General features: G+C 41.3%; 1 protein-coding gene across 5 annotated transcripts in view; it reads left to right on the top strand.

The window, feature by feature from the left end:
• CCDC170 (coiled-coil domain containing 170) overlaps nt 1-21,101 on the top strand; it is a 161,864-nt gene that overhangs the window by 116,599 nt on the left and 24,164 nt on the right. For 4 of the 5 annotated variants that reach the window (XM_070073404.1, XM_070073407.1, XM_070073405.1 and 1 more), the window contains 2 exons: nt 1,199-1,372; nt 5,104-5,346. In XM_070073404.1, the coding sequence (XP_069929505.1) occupies nt 1,199-1,372; nt 5,104-5,346 (417 nt within the window). The remainder of the gene's footprint in view (nt 1-1,198; nt 1,373-5,103; nt 5,347-21,101) is intronic. The other variant, XM_070073406.1, reaches the window with a different exon arrangement.

Here is a 21,101-nt window from a genome sequence, read left to right as displayed (position 1 = left end):
CTATTTTATGTAAAATACAAGCAAGAGCAGTTAGGTCACTTTCATACATGCAGATTGGAAATGAACAGTTCCAGAAAGAGAGAGAGAGAGGTGATACAACCTTAAGTAGTGACAACCTGATGAGACAAAAAGCAACCTATGATATTACAGAAGAATGCAATAGGATATATGTGTAACAAGTATGACCCATAAAGAAGAGATTAAATTGCATTTATATGTGTGCTATTTAGCAAAATGGAAAGTAGACACAAATACTTTCATCCTGGTGATTAAAACATAGATAATTCTGGGCTTTAAGCTAGTGTGCTTCAGTCAGTAGGAAATTATAATATTTAAACATTTAGTTGACTGAAAATGCCAGATGGATGAAAAGTGACTCCAATGAGAAGAAAATAGCAAAGATAGAACCCAAATCATGAAATTACAATATAGAAAGCCACTGATTGATTTACTCACCCAGGAAGCACTTGGTAAGCAGTATTATGTGTCTGGGCATGGCCAGATAAGCTGTAGAAATCAAATGGAGGAAGACCTTAAGTAGTTTAGTAATTTTACTCTGTTAAAATATGGATCTTAATTTCCCTCATCTAGCTCCATTTGAGGATGTTGTTCATTTAACTCTGATGCATTAACATTTTGAAAGCTATTTTCAAAGTATTATAATTTCAAAAAACTCAAAATGTTGTTAAAATTGTGCTTGTATGAAGAGCTTTGACTGTGGGACCATCTGTAGTCTGACAAGAGTTCAGTTGTCAGTTTCTGCCTTTGAGGCCAGGGTCCAGTGAGGTTGGAAAATTCCTGAATTCTATGGAAGGTGCATGGATGGGCGGATTCCAGGGACTGGATTATCCAGGGTGGAGGGGCATGGTTGCTGCATCGGGTGGCCAAAGTCGAGAGAAGAGGATGTAGTTGGGAGCATAGCCAGATTTGTCATATGATTGGGTTGAGAACAGTGCATAATATTAAGTTGAACATCAAAAACATTGACCAGAAGAGTCCAAAGAGTATTTGGATAAGCAGCAGGGCAGGAATTGGCAGGTTGGTTCAGGAATTCATAGCCAAGTACTGAGGTCATGATCCGGGTTCTGTGCTGTGTTTGAAGAGAACTGTCTGTCAGCTTGGGGGCAAGAAAAGGATTCTTGAGATTGTTCATTTACGTTACTTTTGTACCTCATTTTGTTTTTGTTCCTGGGTTTAGTATCTTAAATTTCTGGACGAGCTTTCAGAGAAAATGAAACTGGACCAGATGGCTGCTGAACTCGGCTTTGATATGCGTCTGGATGTGGTTTTAGCTCGCACAGAGCAGCTGGTCCGACTTGAGAGCAACGCAGTCATCGAGAACAAGACAATTGCCCACAATTTACAGAGAAAGGTAGGGATGTTGCAAGTTGGCTAGAGTTGAGAGAGGGGATTTATGAAAGGCCAAACACTGAAAAACAAGTTACATGCACCCACCATATTTACCAGTGTGGCTAAGAGACATAGAAAGATGTATATTTAGGATTTGAGTCTTGCTTCCAAGTCCAAAGAGTTGGTAAGTATGTCTGCCACCCAAGGTTTTGCTTCAAAAATGAGTAACTGGGACTCCAGTAACAGTGGCTTAAACAAATAAAAGTGATTTTTTTTCTTTTCTCAAATGCATTTCTGGAAACAGGCAGCTTAGCCTTGCTGTATACTTTTTTTTAAGGAGTCAAGCTCATTTCAACTAACTAATATCCCATCCATAGGATGGTCCTTATTGTCTTGGTTCAAAATCATGTCTAGAACCATTATATCTGGTTCTGGCCATAATGTTGGAGAAGAAAGGGAGGAATAAGAGAATGCAAAAGAACATACAAAGCTGTCTTTTGAAGAAGGTGCCCAGAATTTGCTATGTGAACTTTGGTTTATACCCTTAGCCTGAATGTTCTGAAGGTCAAATGTCACCGTAAGGCAGGCTTGACAATGTATTCTTAACTCTGGGTAGCCATTTGTGTAGCTTCAGAAATTCAGTTTCTACTCCTTTGGGAAAGAGGAGAACCAGAGGAATGTGCAGCAATGCTTGCATTTATGAACTCTACTGACCTAGAAAATGGAAGATGGATCCCTCTTCATTTACTCAGAGGAAAAGCTAGAAATAGTTTAGATTAAGTAAATGAGTGAATGGGTGAAAGGGATAAAGTATAATTATTAGTTGTGTAATTATTGGTATGGAGGAAAGAAATAGGAAAACACAGATGTACTCTTATAATAAATTTTTAGGAGAAAATTCTGTGGCATAATTCTAATATAGAGGCTGCATTGCGAATCACATCTGGGTTCCCAGTGTCACTCCACCAAGCTGTGTGACCTTGGACAAATTCTCTACTTTTCTGTCTCTGTTTCCTTATATTTAAGTTGAGAATGATGCCAATCTCAAGGTATTATTAACTTATAATAAACAACATTGTTGAACTCCTGGCTCAAGTCACATCTGGCCTCTTCTCCATTTACTATATATTTTGAAATGATTTATAGAAGCAAGCAGATAACTCTCTTTGTCAGAAATTTTAAAGTAAGATACAATTCTTTCCAGAGTTACCTCAGATAATTGATTTTCTTTCTCAATATCCAATATGATTGCTTTTTTTTTTTAAAGAGAGAGCTTCCTTTTTTTCTTTTTTTAAAGGTTTATTTATTTATTTGAAAGTCAGAGTTGCACAGAGAGAAGGAGAGGCAGAGAGAGAGAGAGAGAGAGAGAGAGATCTTCCATATGTTGGTTCACTCCCCAGTTGGCTGCAATGGCCGTAGCTGCGCCGATCTGAAGCCAGGAGCCAGGAGCTTCTTCCCACGTGGGTGCAGGGGCCCAAGCACTTGGGCCATCTTCTACTGCTTTCTACCATAGCAGAGAGCTGGATCAGAAGTGGAGCAGCGGGTCTTGAACCGGCACCCATATGGGATGCTGGCACTGCAGCTGGCAGCTTTACCCACTACGCCACAGTGCTGGTCCCAATTCCTTCTTAAGAATTATATAATTATTGGGGCTGGTCCTGTGACATAGTAGGTAAAGCTGCCACCTACAGTGCCAGCATCCCACATGGGTGCCAGTTTGCATCCCAGCTGCCCCACTCTTTTTTTTTTAAGGTTTATTAATTTATTTGAAAGTTGAAAGGCAGTTATGGGGGGGGGGAGAGAAAGAGAGAGAGATAGGTCTTCCATCTGCTGGTTCACTCCCCAAATGGCCTCAATGGCCAGAGCTGGGCCAATCTGAAACCAGGGCCCAGGAGCTTCCTCTGGGTCTCACACGTGGGTGCAGGGGCCCAAGCACTTAGGCCATCTTTCACTGCTTCCCAAGGTCATAGAAGAGAGCTGGAATAGAAGAAGAATAGCCAGGGCATGAATGGGAGGCTGGCACTGCAGGGGGCAGCTTTATCCACTACTCCACAGTGTCAGCCCCTTCTCCACTTCTAATCCAGCTCTCTGTTATGGCCTGTGAAAGCAGTGGAAGGTGGCCCGAGCTCTTGGGCCCCTGTACCTGCATGAGAGACCCAGAAGAAGCTCCTGGATTCTGGCTTCGGATCAGCCCAGCTTTGGCTGTTGCGGCCATTTGGGGAGTGAACCAGCGGATGGAAGATCTTTCTCTCTCTGCTTCTGCCTCTTTGTAATTCTACCTTGCAAATAAATAAATAAAATGTTTTTAAAAAATAATTATATAGTTATTAAAATTACCCATATAAGTTTACAAATGAGTGGAGTTTGACATGAACAGGAAAGGGAGGTTGGTTAGAAAAATGCTAAAAGAGGCTCAAATTGATCTGGACTTGAATACAGCTCTTGCCATGAGTCAAGATACTCAAAGCAGCATTTCAGTTAGCCCCTTCCACCTTCTAATATGTGACAGATACAGGTAGATACTTAGGGAAAATGTGATGATCTTCAGCTCACACTTTCAATGATTCTACATGATTCTGTTTCCAAATATTTCTTTGGTATTTTAGAAATTATTTTATTTATTTTCATTTTATTTGATGGATAGACTCTCTCTCTCTCTCTCCCCCCCTCTCTCTCTCTCTCTCAGAGAGAGAGAATCTTCTGTTGCTTCATTCCTCAAATGCAAGCCAGGAGGCTAGAACTCAGTTAACGTCTCCCATGTGGCTTGCAGGGACTTAAGTATTTGAGCCATCACCTGCTACTTCTCGGGGCAGGCATTAGCAGGAATCTGGATTAGCTCAGAGGAGCTGAACCAGGTCCTCTGAGGTGGAATGTGGGATGTGGGTGCCTCTGTGCCGCATGTCCACCCCAGCTTCCCAACATTTCTACAGTATGCAGGGAGGAGGGAACTCCATTCCAGTCTCCCTTGGGGGTGGCAGGGGTTTCTGTATTTAATATACATTTACTCACTGTGGCATGGGGGACCCAGGAGGACTTCTTCCCTCGTAGAATCCATGGCTGTTTTCTGAAAGTCATTCTGCTTTCCCTCACTTGATTGTCAATGGTAAGTGATTTTTGAGGACTTTGTTTTTTGCTTGGTTTGTGAATCTTATAGGGCAGACATATAACAAGGGAACCAGTGAACTAAAACATCCTTGAAATCTGTTTTATTTCTAAGATTTTAAACATATAAACAAAACTTTCGTAAAGATTTCTTTGGTATATCCTACTTGAGAAACATAGCAACTTTCATGTTGGGTGCCACTCTGCTCAGTTCTAAGGGATTGAAATTAGCCAGTACTAACTTGCACCCTATCTTGTTTCAGAAAACACCAGCGCAGATATCATAGTCATTGAGAGTTGGAGAGCATTTTGTCTCTCTGTCATTATATTCTGCTCTGAGAAGCCCATTTTAGTAGCCTTAAAAGTAATTTTGTATTTTATTATGCACATAATGTTACAGAGAATCACATGTTGAATGCCGACTCTTTTGCACATCTTCTGTGGTTCTTTTGTCCCCTACTTTGCAACTGCAAAATTAATTCTTGGAAAAAATATTAATAAAATATGCAATCAAAAAAGGAACCCAGTGACCTTTTTTGAGGGTTTACAAATTAGTCCTATTGAAGCATAGATAAAAATCAACATAATTCATTTATGTTTACTGATGTTCAATTACTGAAAAAAAAAAAAACCCTATTTGTATCAAACCAGCTAAAGACTCAGAAAGAAAGACTGGAGAGTAAAGAACTACACATGAACCTTCTCCGGCAGAAAATAGCCCAGCTGGAGGAGGAGAAGCAGGTGCGCACGGCCTTGGTGGTGGAGAGGGACGAGGCCCATCTCACCATCAGGAAGCTGGAGAAGAAAGTGGAGAGGCTGCAGAAGGATCTGAGCATGTGTCGAGACTCTAACACGGAGCTCAAAGCCAAGCTGGCTGATACCAATGAGCTTAAGGCAAGTGCACAGCTTCTATTCCTTATTACTTTTTCGCTAGTTGCAGTCAAGATATATGCAAATGAGGGGGTGGGCATTTGGCCTTTTGGTTAAGATGCCTGCATTCTATATACATGTCCCACATCTGAAGACCTGCTATTGGATTCCTGGCTCCTGCTCCTGCTTCCTACTGACGCAAACCTAGGGAGGCAGCAGTGATAGCTCAAGTGGTTGGGTTCCTGCCACCTACGTGGGACTCCTGGATAGAATTCTCTGCTCCCTGTGTATTGTGGAATTAGGATATAGGCATTCTCTCTCTTACTGTCTCTGTCTCTTTAATAAATAAATTTAAAAAGAATTTAAGAGCTGGTGTCGTGCCATAGTGGATAAAACTGCCACTTGCAATGCTGGCATCCCAGATGGGCACCAGTTCATGTCCTGGCTGCTCCACTTCTGATCCAGCTCCCTGCCAATGGCCTGGGAAAAACAGTAGAAGGTGGCCCAGGTTCTTGGGCCCCTGCCACCCACATGGGAGACCTGGAGGAGGCTCCTGGCTTCTGGCTTTCATCTGGCCCAGACCTGGGCATTGCAGCTTTGCAGCTATTTGGGGAGTGAACCAGTGGATGGAAGATTGATCGATTGATTCTCTCTCTCTCTCTCTAACACTTTCAAAATAAATAAATCTTTAAAAATTTTAAAAATATATGCAAATGAGTGGTGGCTTTGTAATGGGTTCAGAAAGAAAATATGGAAAAAAATAAAGAAAATAAGCTTTTTCTGATTTTCTAGAGGTGTAGAAAAATGCAGAAAGTATAAAAATCAGCATATTTTATCCATTTAGGATCTCTTTAATATGTTTAATGAAGCTACTGCTGCTGTGTGAAAAGTCAGTCATTTGATAAAAACAGGCAATTAGCACTTTGGTTGTTTTGAGCCACACTGTATGCATGTGTTAGAATATTGCACTATACCTCTTAAAATGTGCAAGTGTTACATGTCAATTAAAATTTAAAAGTAACTTGAATTGTATTGAAATAATAGACAAATAAAAGGTTATGGAGGAGTGACTCTAATCGTGTGTTTTAGGAAGTGCTACAAGAGAGGGGCTGGAAGTCTCTAAACATAAAAGGGAGGAAGATAGAAATGTTAATTACCTGATTTGTTCAGTGCATGCTGTTTACTTGTATTGAAATATCCCACTCCATAATATCACACCCCATAAATACTGTGTACAATTATTACATGTACATGATTACATTCAGTGTGTATAAAATTCTTGTGGAATATGTCAATGCACATAAGTGATTAATAAATAAAAAATGTTAGTGTTAAGTACAGAAAAGAAAAATATGTCTTGAAAATGTACCAGGAGGGGCACACATTGTGGCGCAGTGGATCAAGCCACTACTTGGGATGCCTGTTATACCGGAGTGCCTGGGATCAAGTCCTGCCTCCGCCTCAGATCCAGTTTCTGCTAATGTGTCAGGAAGACAGAAGATGACGACCCAAGTACTTGAGTTCCTTGCCATCCATGTGGGAGACCTGGATGGAGTGCCTGGCCCCTGACTTCAGCCTGGCTTAGCCCTGGCTGTAGTGAACATTTGGGAAGTGAATCAGCGAACAGAAGATCTCTGTCTTTGTCACTCTGCTTTTTAAATTAGTAAAAATTAACACATAGATGTTTTTGAAAATAGTATACCAGGAATCTTCAAAGAGTTCATGAAAAATGTACACTGCCTTTAAAAAAAAAAACTCTTGTATTTATTTTCATTTTATCTGAAAGGCAGAGAGAGAGAGAGAGAGAGAGAGAGATTTTTTATATGCTGCTTTGCTCCTAAAAGGCCTTCAATAGCTGGGCTTGCTTTGGCTTTACTAAACCAGGAGCTGGGAACTCAGTCTGGGTCTCCCACATGAGTGTCAGGGACCCAAGTACTTGACCCATCACTTGCTACCTCCCAGGGTGTGCATTAGCAGGAAGTTGGAATAATAAATGGAGCCAAGATTTGAACTAAACCCGCTGATATGGGAGGTAGTTGCCCAAGCCATGACTTAACCACCATGCCAAATGCCTACCCCATATTATATTTTTGAAAGCTTTTATTTACTGTTTGATTTGAAAGGCAGAAAAAGAATGATCTATCTATCATCGATCTATTGATCTATCAATCTATCTATTGATCTATCTACCTACCTATTTCTCCCACATGGGTGGCAGGGATCGAAGTGCATCACCTGCTGTCTCCCAGAGAGTGCATTAACAGGAGGTTGGATTGGAAGCAGAGGTAGAACTCTAATCCCAGGGACTTTGGCATGGGATGCAGGTGTCTTAAGCAGGGGCCTAATTTGCTGTACCACAATACCTGCTCCAATATTATCTTTTAATTCCATTTCCTACAGACTTTTGAAAGTACCCTAATAGGTGACTGTGGGATTAGAGGTTATACGAGGATTTATGCCATATAAATTTGTGTTCTGATGAATACAGAGAAGAAATACAGAGAAGAAAGAAATTAAAATGACAAGAATTTTATCAAAATATTTAAATGTCATACATGTACCACTAGCAATAATGTGTGACTCCATATGTACACGTCATCACTAGCAGATGTGCACAGCACAGATACATCAGACAAAAAAATAAAATCCTGGCTCCACACAGACCAGTACTCTTAAACTGTCTTCTTGGAATGTTTCTGAATTTGGAAACCAGTTAGGAAAGAGACTCTGGAATTAAGCCAGCCACTGAACATGTGGACAGAATACAATATTGTAGAAAACATTTCCCACTGCATTTTCCCTTTTGACTAATTAGCTCCCTTCCTCCCACACGAGCCCTTCTGTCATCAGGACTAGGCCATGATGTGGAGGCAAATTTCCCTAGAGAAGAAGAGTGCAAACATGGTCCTGGGGGAACACACAACATATGTGCATACAGGGGGAGGGATAAGCAAGGGAAAGCGCCTGATGGGGTGCCTTGAGTGGGGGAAGATTTCAGCAGTGTTTCTCTAACGCCCCCTCTTGCCTCGAGACCAACCTCTAGGGGGTGTAGTAGGGTGGAGGTAGAAGCCCTGAAGTCAGTGTCAGCTGTTCCCACCCTGGCTAGAGGTACGAAGGCAGGGGGCCTAGATTTCACCTGATTCCCTAGAGCTTGAGCCCCATTCATGCTGGTGGGGGATGAGGATGATATTGAAGATATGTGCTGGGCAGCTGATTATGGGCCAGATGGGGGTGGTGCCTTCAGAGGAGGGACAGTGACCCCCTCTCCACCTTCCTCAGTCAGAGGCTGTGGGGTGATCTCCTATGCTGTGATCCAATGGCAGTCACAGCCAAGCCTTGAATGAGCAAAGGTCAGAGACAGGGGCCTTGGCGCTGATGAGGGAACCCTTACAAGTTTCCCCAAGCAGTAGATGCAGAAGTGATTTGAGGACAGCCTGTGGGCCAGAGTCACCTCTCCTGACACCACAAAGCTTTTTCTTCACCCAGACACCATCTCAGGAAGAAGCAAGAGAGAGAAGAGTCCCCAAAAGATTGAACAATATATGAAGAACAGCAAAATTTTACTTTATTTCATTCTTTTTATGGAGAAAACTCTAGAACCTTATTAAGGAAAAGAGAAGATAACTCTGATTAAAGTATGGGTGTGTTATGTTGTTTGATAGGAATTTCATAATTTATTTGATTTTTCTAGAAAACAAATTTTGAACCCAAGAAAGTTACAAGTACCAACTACCCTAACAATTTGGAGTGAGGGCACTGGGGAGTTGGTTTCCAAAGAACCCGGCCATATATCTCGTGGCTAATCTGGCCAGGACCCTGCCTGACATTGCTTCTGACTGTAGGATGTGCTGTGTTCTTCTCCAGCCTGCAGACCCTTGTCCTCCTCTGCCTTCCTGGAACTTGGGGCTATGGCAGCATTGCTAGTTAGAAAGAATAAAGGGCCTCTGCATACTTTCAAAGAAACCAAAAAAGGAAACCAGTGGCAAGAGCTAGTAGTTGGGGAATGTCGTGGAACAAGAAAGGATATCTCCAATGTGTGATGTAGAGCTTTGAAAATGAAGCAAAATGCTGGGCTCCAGAATAAAGTGAAGTCACAGGCCTGATCTAATACTTGAAGAATCCCTCTTACTCCTACAGAGGGGTTGTGTGGAGACAGGATAGGGCCAGTCAGGAGCTATACTGGCTTGGCTTTCATGGACATAGAAGGAAAAAATGAAATCCTCTCCTGTATCTTTTTATTAATAGTATTTCTTTTTTTCTTATATTTTTAAAATTTTATTTAAGGTATACAAGTTTCATGTATTTCATACACAGACATTTAAGAACATAGCGATACTTCCCATCCTACCTTCCCTCCCACCCACACTTCTTCCTCCTCCCTTTCCCATTCTCTTAATTTTTTATTATTATTTATTTACTTATTTTTATTTCACAGGCAGAGTTAGACAATGAGAGAGAGAGACAGAGAGAAAGGTCTTCCTTCACTGGTTCACCACCCAAATGGCCGCTACTGCCAGTGCGCTGGCGCTGATCCGAAGCCAGAGCCAGGTGCTTCCTCCTGGTCTCCCATGAAGGTGCAGGGCCCAAGCACTTGGGCCATCTTCCACTGCCTTCCCGGGTCACAGCAGAGAGCTGGACTGGAAGAGGAACAACCGGGGCTAGAACCCGGCACCCATATGGGATGCCAGCGCCGCAGGCAGAGGATTAACCAAGTGAGCCTCAGCGCCAGCTCCCTCACTCTTAATTTTTACAAAGATCTATTTTCAGTTTGCTTTATACCCATAAGGTTAAACCTACACTAAATAAAGAGTTCAACAAATAGTATGAAAGAAATAGCACTGTTCTTCAACAGAAGAGACAAAGGCTGTAAACAATCATCAAATCTCAAAATGTCCATTTCATTCAAATGCATTATATATGTACATATTTTTTGACAGGCAGAGTTAGACATTGAGAGAGAAAGAGAGACAAAGAGAAAGGTCTTCCTTCCGTTGGTTCACCCCCAAAGTGGCCGCTATGGCCAGTGCGCTGTGCCAATCCAAAGCCAGGAGCCAGGTGCTTCCTCCTGGTCTCCCATGTGGGTGCAGGGCCCAAGGACTTGGGCCATCCTCCACTGCACTCCCAGGCCACAGCAGAGAGCTGGACTGGAAGAGGAGCAACCGGGACTAGAACCTAGGGTACCAGTGCCGCAGGCAGAGGATTAGCCTAGTGAGCCGCGGTGCCGGCCCCCAGTACATTATATTTTAAGTACTCTATTAGTTACCCCAAATCAGGGAAAACATGATATCTGACTTTTTGAGACTTGCTTATTTCACTAAGTATAATGGTTTCTAGTTGCATCCATTTTGTTGCAAAATACAGGATTTCATTTTTTCAGCTGCATAGTACTCCATAGGGTATAACACTATAATTTCTTTATCCAGTCATCCGTTGATGGCCATCTGGGTTGATTCCATATTGTAGCTATTATGAATTGAGCTGCAATGAACATGGGGGTACAGATAACTCTTTCATATGCTGGTTTCTTTTGCTTAGAGTAAATTCCTAGGAGTGGGATGGATGGATTATATGACAGGTCTATATTCAGATTTCTAGGTATCTCCATGCTGTCTTCCACAGTTTACATTCCCAGCAACAGTGGATTAGGGTACTTTTATCCCACATTCTCACCAGCATTTTTTGTTTTTTGATTTCTGAGTGAGAGCCATTCTTACTGGGGTGAGGTGAAAGCTCATTGTGGTTTTGATTTGCATTTCCCTGATTTCTAATGATCCTGAGCATTTTTTCAAGTGTCTGTTGGCCATTTGCATTTCCTCTCTTGAAAAATGCCCATTCAAGTCCTTTGCCCATCTCTTAACTAAATTATTTTGTTGTTGTTGAATTTCTTGAGCTGTTTATAGATTCTGGATGTTAACCCTTTATCAGTTTCATAGTCCGCAAATATTTTCTCCCATTCTGTTGGTTGCCTATTCATTTAGCTGAGTGCTTCTTTTACAATACAGGAGCTTCTCAGCTTGATGTAATTCCATTTGTCAGTTTTGGCTTTGATTGCCTGTACTTTCAGGGTCTTTTCTAAGAAGTCTTTGCCTACGCCAATATCTTTCAGAGTTTCCCCAATGTACTCTAGTAATTTGGTGGTATCGGATTATAGATTTAGGTCTTTGATGCATTTTGAGTGGATTTTTGTGTAAGGTGTAAAGTAGGAGTCTTGTTTTGTACTTCTGCAAGTGGAGATACAGTTTTCCCAGCACCATTTGTTGAAGAGACTGGCCTAGCTCCAGGGATTTTAGATCCTTTGTCGAAGATAAATTGGTTATAAATGCTTGGGTTGGTTTCTGGAGTTTCTGTTCGTTCCATTGGTCTATCCATCAGTTTTTGTGCCAGTACCAGGCTGTTTTGATTATAACTGCCCTGTAGTATGTCTTGAAATCTGGTATTGTGATGCTTCTGCCTTTGTTTTTTATTATATGTTTTGTTTTTTATTATATGTGATTGCTTTAGCTATTCCAGGTCCAGATGAATTTTAGCATCATTTTTTTCTAGATCTGAGAAGAATGTCATTGGTATTTTGATAGGGATTGTATTAAATTTGCAAATTGATTTTTGTATTATGGGCATTTTGATGACACCAGTACTTCCAATCCATGAGCATGGAGAATTTTTCCATTTTTTTGTGTCTTTTTCTATTTCTTTTTAAATTGTTTTTGTAATTTTCATCATAGAGATATTTGACATCCTTGGTTAAATGTATTCCAAGGTGTTTAATTTTTGTAGCAGTTGTGAATGGGATTGATCTTAGATGTTCTTTCTCAGCCATGGTGTTGTCTGTATATACAAAGGCTATTGATTTTTGTGTGTTAATTGTATATCCTGCCACTTTACCAAACTCCTTTGTGAGTTCCAAAAGTCCCTCAGTAGAGTCTTTTTGATCCTGTATATATAGAATCATGTCATCTACAAATAGGGATAGTTTGATTTCCTCCTGCCCAATTTGTATCCCTTTGAATTTTTTAAAAAAGATTTATTTGTTTATTTGAAAAGCAGAGTAACAGAGAGGCAGAGGCAGAGAGAGAGATCATCTTTCATCTGTGGATTCATTCCCCAAATGTCTGCAACAGCTAGAGCTGGGTCATTCCGAAGCCAGGAGCCTGGAGCTTCTTCTGGGTCTCCCTCTTGGTTGCAGAAACCCAAGTTCTTGGACCATCTTCTACTGCTTTTCCAGGCTGTAGCAGCCAGATTGGAAGTGGAGCAGACAGAACTCAATCCGGTACCCAAATGGGATGCCAGCACTGCAGGCTCTACCACTACACCACAGTGCCAACCCCTGATTTCTTTTTCTTGCTGGCTAATAGTTCTGGCTAATACTTCCAGGGACTATATTAATTTTAATTATTTCTTTCCTCCTGCTAATTTTAGGTTTGTTTTGTTTTTGTTTTTCTAGGTCCTTGAGATGCATTGATAGCTCGTTTATTTGGTGCCTTTCCAATTTCTTGATGTAGGTGCTAATTGCTATAAACTTTCCTCTTAACACTGTTTTTGCTGTATCACATAAGTTTTGATATGTCATATTGTCTTATTCATCCATTTCCAGCAATTTTTTGATTTCTCTTCAGATTTCTTCTATGACTCACTGTTCATTCAGGAGCGTGTTGTTCAGTCTTCATGTGTTTGCCTATGTTCTAGAGATTCTTGGCTTGTTTGTTGATTTCCAGCTTCATTTCATTGTTGCAGGAGAAGATGATGGTATGGTTTCATTTTTTTTGAATTTGCTGAGACTTGCTTTATGACGTAGCATATGGTCTATCCTAGAGAGAAAGTTCCATGTGCCAATGAGAAGAATGTTTATTCTGCAACTGTGGGATGAAAAGTTATGTAGATATCAGTTAGGTCCATTTGGTCTACAGTGTCTATTAGGTATGTTTTTTTTTGTTGGTTTTCTGTCTAGTTGATATGTCCATTGATGAAAGTGTGGTGTTGAGGTTCCCCATTACTATTATATTGGAGTCTATGTCTCCCTTTAGATCCATTAACATTTCTTTTAAATAGCCAAGTGTCCTGTAGTTGGGAGCATATTCATTTCTTATAGTCACATATTCTTGTTTAATTAACCTTCCCTTAATCATTACATAGTGCCTTTTAAAAGTTTTTATGTTAAAGTCTATTTTGTCTGATGTTAGGATGGCTACACTTGTCCTTTTTTGCTTTGCATTAGCGTGGACTTTTTCCATCCTTTCACTTTCAGTCTTCACGTGTCTTTGTTGGTGAGGTGTGTTTCTTGTAGGCAGCCACTAGATGGGTATTGTTTTTTAATCCATTTGGCCAGTTTTGACTAGAGAGTTTAGGCCATTTACATTCAAGGTGACTATTGATAAATAATGAATTGGCCCTACCATTTTTCCATAAATATTCCTATTGTTAACTTTGGATTTCCTTTGTACTTTGCTGAGAGATTTTCTGCCTTCACATTTTTTCATAATGATGTCTATCTTTATGTGTTTTTGTGTGTAGCACATCCTTAAGTATGTTTTGTAAGGCTGGGTGAATGGTGACAAATTCTTTCAATTTCTGTTTGTTATGGAAGGTATTTATTTTGCCTTCATTCATAAATGAGAGCTTTGCAGGGTACAGTGTTCTGGGTTGATTTTTTTTTCTTTTAAAGATTTATTTATTTTTTTAAGATTTATTTATTTTATTTGCAAGAGTTACACAGAGGGAGAAGGAGAAGCAGAGAGACAGAGAGAGAAGTCTTCCATCTGCTGGTTCACTCCCCAATTGGCTGCAACAACCAGAGCTGTGCCGATCTGAAGCCAGGAGCCAGGAACTTCTTCCCAGTCTTCCACTTGGATTCAGGGGCCTAAGGACTTGGGTCATCTTCTGCTACTTTCTCAGGCCATAGCAGGGAGCTGAATCAGAAGAGGAGCAGCTGGGACACAAACCAGCGCCCATATGGGATGCTGGCACTGTAGGTGGCAGTTTTACCTGCTACACCACAGTGCTGGCCCCAAAGATTTGTTTATTTATTTGAAAGGCAGGGTTACCAAGAGGCAGAGAGAGAGAGACAGAGAGAGAGAGAGAGAGAGAGACAGAGACAGAGACACAGAGAGGGAGAGATTCTTCCATCCACTGATTCACTCTCCAAATGTTTGCAATGGCTTTAGCTGGGAAAATCTGAAGCTAGGAGCCAGGAGCTTCTTCCAGGTCTTCCATGTTGGTGCAGGGGCCCAACGACTTGGGCCATCCTTTGCTGCTTTCCCAGGCCATAGCACAGACCTGGATTGAAATTGGAGGAGCACTCAAACTGGTGCACCTAAGAGATGCTGGCACTGCAGGTGGTGGCTTTACCCACAATACCACCATGCCAACCCTGACAGTTTATTTTTCTTAAGACTTGGACTATGTTTCTCCATTCTCTCATAGCCTGTAGTTTCTGATGAGAATTCAGCTGTAAGTCTTATTGGAGATCCTCTGAAAGTCATCTGGCATTTCTCTCATGCACATTTTTAGAATATTTCTTTATGTTTTACTATTGAAAGTTTGACTATAATGTGTCTGGTGAAGATCTTTTCTGGTCATTTCTATTGGGAGCTCTATGTGCTTCTTATACTTGGATGTCCCTTTCTTTCTCCACATTGGGAAAGTTTTCTGTAATTATTTCACTAAATAGGCCTTCTAATGCATTCTGTTTTTCCACTCATTCAGGATCTTCTAAGATCCATATGTTGAGCATTTGATAGTATCACATAAGTCTCCAACATTATTTTTAATTTTTCTAATTTCTTCTTTTTTTGTCTGAAATATTTGTCTTCTAGCATATATATTTTTTCTTCTGCCTCACCAAGTCTAATGTTAAGACTTTTCACTGCATTTTTAATTTGATCTGTTGAATTCTTCATTTGTAATATTTCTTTTTGATTTGTCTTTGAAATCTCAATTTCAAGAGAAAAATTTTCATGCATGTCATGTATGGATTTCTTTAATTCACAGATTTGCTTTTCATTGCATCTGAATAATCCTATTATTAATCTTTTGAATTCTGAAACATTTCAGCAATCTCTTCGTCTTCCCATTCTAATATTGAAGTTTTGTTATATTCCTTATTCTTGTTTCTTGAATTTCTGTGTGGATTTTTAGGCATTTGTTGACCTACTTTTTTTTTCCCCTCTGATAGCTTTTATCTTTAAACTATACCTCTGTGGCTTAGTGGACTTCTGCAGTTTTAGTGAATACTCATAGGTGTGTGCTGGGTGTGACCAGGGAGCTCTGGTCAGTGTTCCAAGGTGGGGAGAGTATCCAGGGTGACATACAAGTTGGGTATTTTAGATCTCCTGTTGTTAACAGAAGAGGGTGTATGGCACCTCTGTTGGTATGATCACAGCCTCACCTCCTCTCTTCCAAGGTGATCAGTGTCTGGGGTTAGCCCTCAGTGGGTGCCATATTCATCTATGCTGGCATATGTACTGCACTAAGGATCAGTGTAGTCCTTACTGTGAGCATGGAATTTGCTACAATGACCCACCCCAGGCAGTCTGGGAGCTTGGAGTGTGTGGAGCCACGCACAGTGATTGCCCAGAGACCCAGCTACACTCTGTGCCCTCTTGTGCAGTCAGAGTCCTCACAGCCAGCATACAAGGCTGCTGTAGTACAGGGCACAGAGGATCTAGTCTGCCCGTCCCACAGCGAGACAGATGTTTCCAGAGCTACTACCAGTGGGTGCTCTGCTAACCTGGAGCCCATCTTATGTTGGCGGCTGGAGGCAACTCATAGTCCTCTGTGCATGCCCAGGCCCTGTCAAATTCCCAGCCAGACTCAAAGTCAGTGGGCAACGCAGATTTTTCCCTCTGCTGGAATCTCCACGAGCCCCTGGCCAGATGCTGCCTTCTCCCTGCTGGTTGCTTTGGAGCTGCTGCCACCAGTACTGCTGAGAAGATGGCATCTTGTCTCGGCCACTTGCTGTGCACACACAAGGGCTTCCACAGCTGCAGCTTATGCCAAACATGGCGGATGCCCTCTCTCGGCAGGTTGCAGGGCACTGCTGAGGGGGGAAGGGATGGGGTAAGAGAAACGTGCCCCCCCCCCCTTTTTACTGGGTTAGCATGTACCCTCTCCTCCTCCTTAGGGTTCCAGGCTGGACTAATGCCACATACTCTCTCTGGCCGCCCAGGTTGCTGCAGTCTGATCTCACCGCAGTCTCCAAAGCTGGTGCTTTGTCTGGCTCTCGGCTGCTGGAGTTGTGTGTAGTGTCCGCTGCACACTCGCACCTTGCGCACAGATCCACGGCATTCCTCTTCCTTCTGTGGAATTTCCACTGCTGTTTTCTAACCCTTCCCTGAGAATGTACTTCCTACGATTTTTTCTTCCTACTTATTCCTAGCCTAGTGCAGTACACCATTCCCTATTCTGCTATCTTGTTCTTCTCTCTCCCGTATCTTTTAAAAAATAATTAATTAATTTGAAAGGCAGAGTGATAGAGAAAGAGATGGAGAGAGAGAGAACATTTTCTATCCATTGGTTCACTCCACAACAGCCAAGCCAAAGCCAGGAACTCCATCTGGGTCTCCCATGTGCATGGCAGGGGTCCAAGCACTTGGGCCATACTCTGCTGCCTTCCCAGGCTCATTAGCAGGAAGCTGGATCAGAAATCGAGCAGCTGGGACACAAACTGACGCCCGATACTGGATGCTTGTGTTTCAAGCAGAAGCTTAACCTTGTGCACTGCACTGCTGGCCCCCTCTTGTATATTTCTGATACAACTTTTGCCAAGCCTTCTCAAACACAGATTACTTCCCAGTGCTGTCATGGTATTTGTTACAAAATCACCTCATACTGGAGTGGAGAATGAAAACGAGTGACAGTTAAATGTATGAAGACAGGTGGATCGAGTTCTGGTTAGTTGATGACACCTTGGTCATTTCTGGGAGTGACAGAAGGATCTGGGCAGTGGGAAGAGCCCCTGTCACCTGGGCCTTGTGTGTCCTGCTATGCTTGAATGCATCCTCCAGGTCCTAGGGAGCCATGGAAGGATTTTTAAGCAGGAGGCTGAAATTGTTAGAGAAGAGACTGAAAAGAAACAGAGACAGAGGGCAGAGGTCTTTAGAGCCCACGATCCACACCCCCAGGTGCAGCAGGAGGACAAAGACTGAAGCATGGTCCACTGCACTTGGCTCTGGGAGACCTATGACTCAAGCAGGTAGAGTAGTAGATGGTGGCAGGGGAGGGAGAGGATGAGGGCTTTGAGAATACGCCAAACTCAGCGATGCTGGCGTATTCTCAACTCTTCTTGGATGCTTGGGAAAAAAAAAAAAGGGAAGAAACTCAGGATTGTAAATAAAGTTGGCTTGAGTGTTTACTCTGTTGTTTTATTTTACATAAGAAGATCTCTACTCTTACAGAGAAGATCTAGGGAAGGAAGAGGAGAAACTGGGTTTGGCTGACTCAGGAATTACTCAGGCCCCTAAACATTTAAATGAGGTGTTAATATGCCTTCCAGTGGAGAATAAATATTTATGAAAATCTTTAAATTTAATAAAAGAATTAGGGACAGGCGTTTGGGACAGTGATTAAGCTGCTGCGTGGACTGCCTGCATCCCATACTGGAGTGCCTGGGTTAAAGTCACAATTCTGCTTGCAAACTCAGCTTCCTGCTGATGCACAGCTTGGGAGGTAGTTGGCTCCTTGCCTCTCTTATGGGAGACCTGGATTGGGTTCCTGGCTCAAGGCTTCAGTTGGCCCTGCCCTGTTATTGCAGGCATTTGGGGTATGAACCAATAGATGTGAGATCTGAGTTTCTCTTCATTTTAGCAAATACAAATAAAGGAAAATTCTTTATAAATTAAACATAGAATTTGTAAAAAGGATAGAAACCATAAAAAGAATTTACTAGCACAGTAAATGCTAACTTTATGCATTTGTATTATTTCAAATTCAAAATATCTATTTATTTGAAACATCTGATATTATAGTCCAAGAAAGACTAGTAATATCAAACATCCATCATTGTGTATGGTCGAAGCTTATCCCTGTATTAGTTCCACTATTTGGAAAGCACCACTTTAAACAGCAGCGAAAATGGCCCTGCTGTATTTGTTTCCTAAGGTTGCCCAATTGCTATGAGCTCAGTGGCTTTAGGAAGCAGAAGTATATTCTCCCACAATTGCAGAGGCCGGAAGTCTGAAACCAGAGTTGCTTCCTTCTGCAGGCTCTGAGAGAGTTTGTTCTCTTCCTATCTCCCAGCTTCTGGTGGCTGCCAGCAATCCTCGGTTCATAGCTGCACAAGTCCATCCCTGCCTCTGTGTTCTCACGACTTTCCTCGGTGTGTGTTTCCTTTTCTCTCACTTCTGTGGGGACCTGTTATTGGATTTCAGGCCCATCCTAGTCCAGGAGATCTCATCGTGAACTCTTTACCTTAATTACCCCTTCAGAAGTCCTTATTATAAATAAAGTTCACATTCGGAGCTTCTGAGTGGACAGCTCTTAAAGAGGGGCAATATTCAACCTGCTACTCTTACTAAATCCTTAATTCCACCACTAATAGAAGGTTGGTAAAGTAATGTATTTATTCTGACACCTTTAAAACAATTGGGAAAAATGCCATAAAACTCACTCCTTTAAAATGTGTAATTCAGTGATTTTTAGAACACTGACAAGGTTGTGCAACCAACAGCACCAGCTGAACCAGAGCACTTACACCACTGTTCCCCCACAAACCCCAAATTCCATACTTGTCAGCAGTTACTTCTCATTCACTCCTTCCTCAGCCTCCTCTATCCACTGATCCATTCTCTGTCTCTATAGAGTTGCTTATTCTGCACATTTTACATAAATGGAATTGTACGGTAGGTGGTCCTTTGTCTCTGGTTTCCTTCACTTTGTGTGGTTTCAAGGGTCATCCATGTTGTAGCAGGTGCCAGTACTTTGTGCCCATCTAGTCAGGGTCCTCTGGACAAACAGAACCAGTAGGAGGTGTGTGTAGGCAGGCAGGTAGTAAGGAGGCAGCTTATGTGATTATGGAAGCTGGAAAGTCCAGAGTCTGCAGGCCGAGCTAGCAGTGTGGACACACTAAGGAAGAGCCAATGTGCAGTTCAAGTCTGAAGGTCGTCTGCTGCCACAATTCCCTCATGTTCAAGGGAAGAATCCTTTTGTTCTATTTGGGCCTTTTACTGATTGGACGAGCCCTGCTTACATTATAGAGGGCAATCTGCCTTACTCTCTACTCATTTAAATGTTAATATTAAAATTTTTTATTTAAAAAAATAACAGACATATGCAAATTATACATATTTATAAGAAACTATCTGATAGTTCATTACATGCATACATTGTGTAATGTTCAGTCAGGGTAAATATATTTATCTTTTCTAGCACTTAATGTTTCTTTATAGTAAAAATATCCCCAAATCCCATCTTCTAATTTTGCGTAGAGAAGTACATAGTAACTTAATATTGTTTGCTGTTACCCTACCATACAACAGAACTCCAGAACTTCTTATTCCCATCTAGCCGTGACCTAGTACTCTTCACTCAGCCTTTTCCCATCCCTCCCTCCCCATTTCCTTCCCAAGCCTCTGGTAGCCACATTATATTTTTAACTAATATGAGATCATGAACATGCAGTTTTTTAGACTCCCCATATGAGTGGGATCATATGATATTTGTCTTTCTGTTCTTGGCTTATTTCACTTCATATAATGACCTTCAGATCCTTCTGTTTTATTGTAAATGATAAGATCTCAGCATTATTTATGTGTGAGTTATATTCCATTGTGTTTATGTATCACATTTTGTTTATCCATTCACCAATTCATGGCCACTCAGGTTGTGTCCATTTCCTGCATACTGTGAACAATGCTGCAGTAGACATGGGAGTACAGATATCTCTTCAACAGATTGATTTCATTTCCCTTGGATATATATCCAGAAGTGGGATTGCGGGATCATATGGTAGTTCTACTTTTAGTTTTTTGAGTAATCACTATATCATTTTCCACAATGCTAGAGCTAATTTCCATTCCTACAAACTGTGTGCGATTGCTGCTTTTTCTCTACATCGTCCCCAATATTTATGTCTTGTCTTTTTGATAATAGTCAATCTTAGTTGATTGAGGTGATCTCTCATTGTGATTTTAATTAACATTTCCCTGATGATCAGTGATGTTGAGGATTTTTTCATGTATCTGTTGATATTTCTGTATCTTCCCCTGACAAATGTCTGTTTAAATGTCTATTGCTCATTTTTAAAGTAGGATATTTTTGCTCATTGTTGGAGTTCTTTATATATTCTGGCTACTGACTCCTTGGCAGATGTATGGATTACAGATATTTTCAGCCTTTCTGTAGGTTGTCTGTTCACTCTGTTGACTGCTTCTTTTGCTGTGCAAAAGCTCTCTCATTTGGTGAAATCCCATTTTTCTATTTCTTATTTTCTATGCTTTTGGGGTCTGATCCAGAAAATCCTTGTCCATTCCCATATCCTAAAGTGTTTTATTTATGCTTTGATAATTTCAAAGTTTCGGAACTAGCATTTGGTCTAATCCATTTTGAGATGATTGTGTAAATGGTGAAAGATGGGGTCTCTCTTCATACTTTGTTATGTAGATATCCAATTTTCCCAGTACATTTATTAGAATGACCATTCTATTTACAGTGCATGGTCTTTGTCAAAGATCAGTTGACTGTAGAGGCATGAGTTTACTTCTAGGGTCTCTATTCTATCCTGTTGGTGTATGGATCTGTTTTTATATCTATACCATGCTGTTATAATTACCATAGCTTTGTAATATGTT

The sequence above is a fragment of the Oryctolagus cuniculus genome, chromosome 5 (genome assembly GCF_964237555.1).
Source record: "Oryctolagus cuniculus chromosome 5, mOryCun1.1, whole genome shotgun sequence".
In the NCBI taxonomy this organism is placed as follows: Eukaryota; Metazoa; Chordata; class Mammalia; order Lagomorpha; family Leporidae; genus Oryctolagus; species Oryctolagus cuniculus.
Note: the sequence above shows the minus strand (reverse complement) of the source record. Positions and strands in the feature narration are given on the sequence as shown.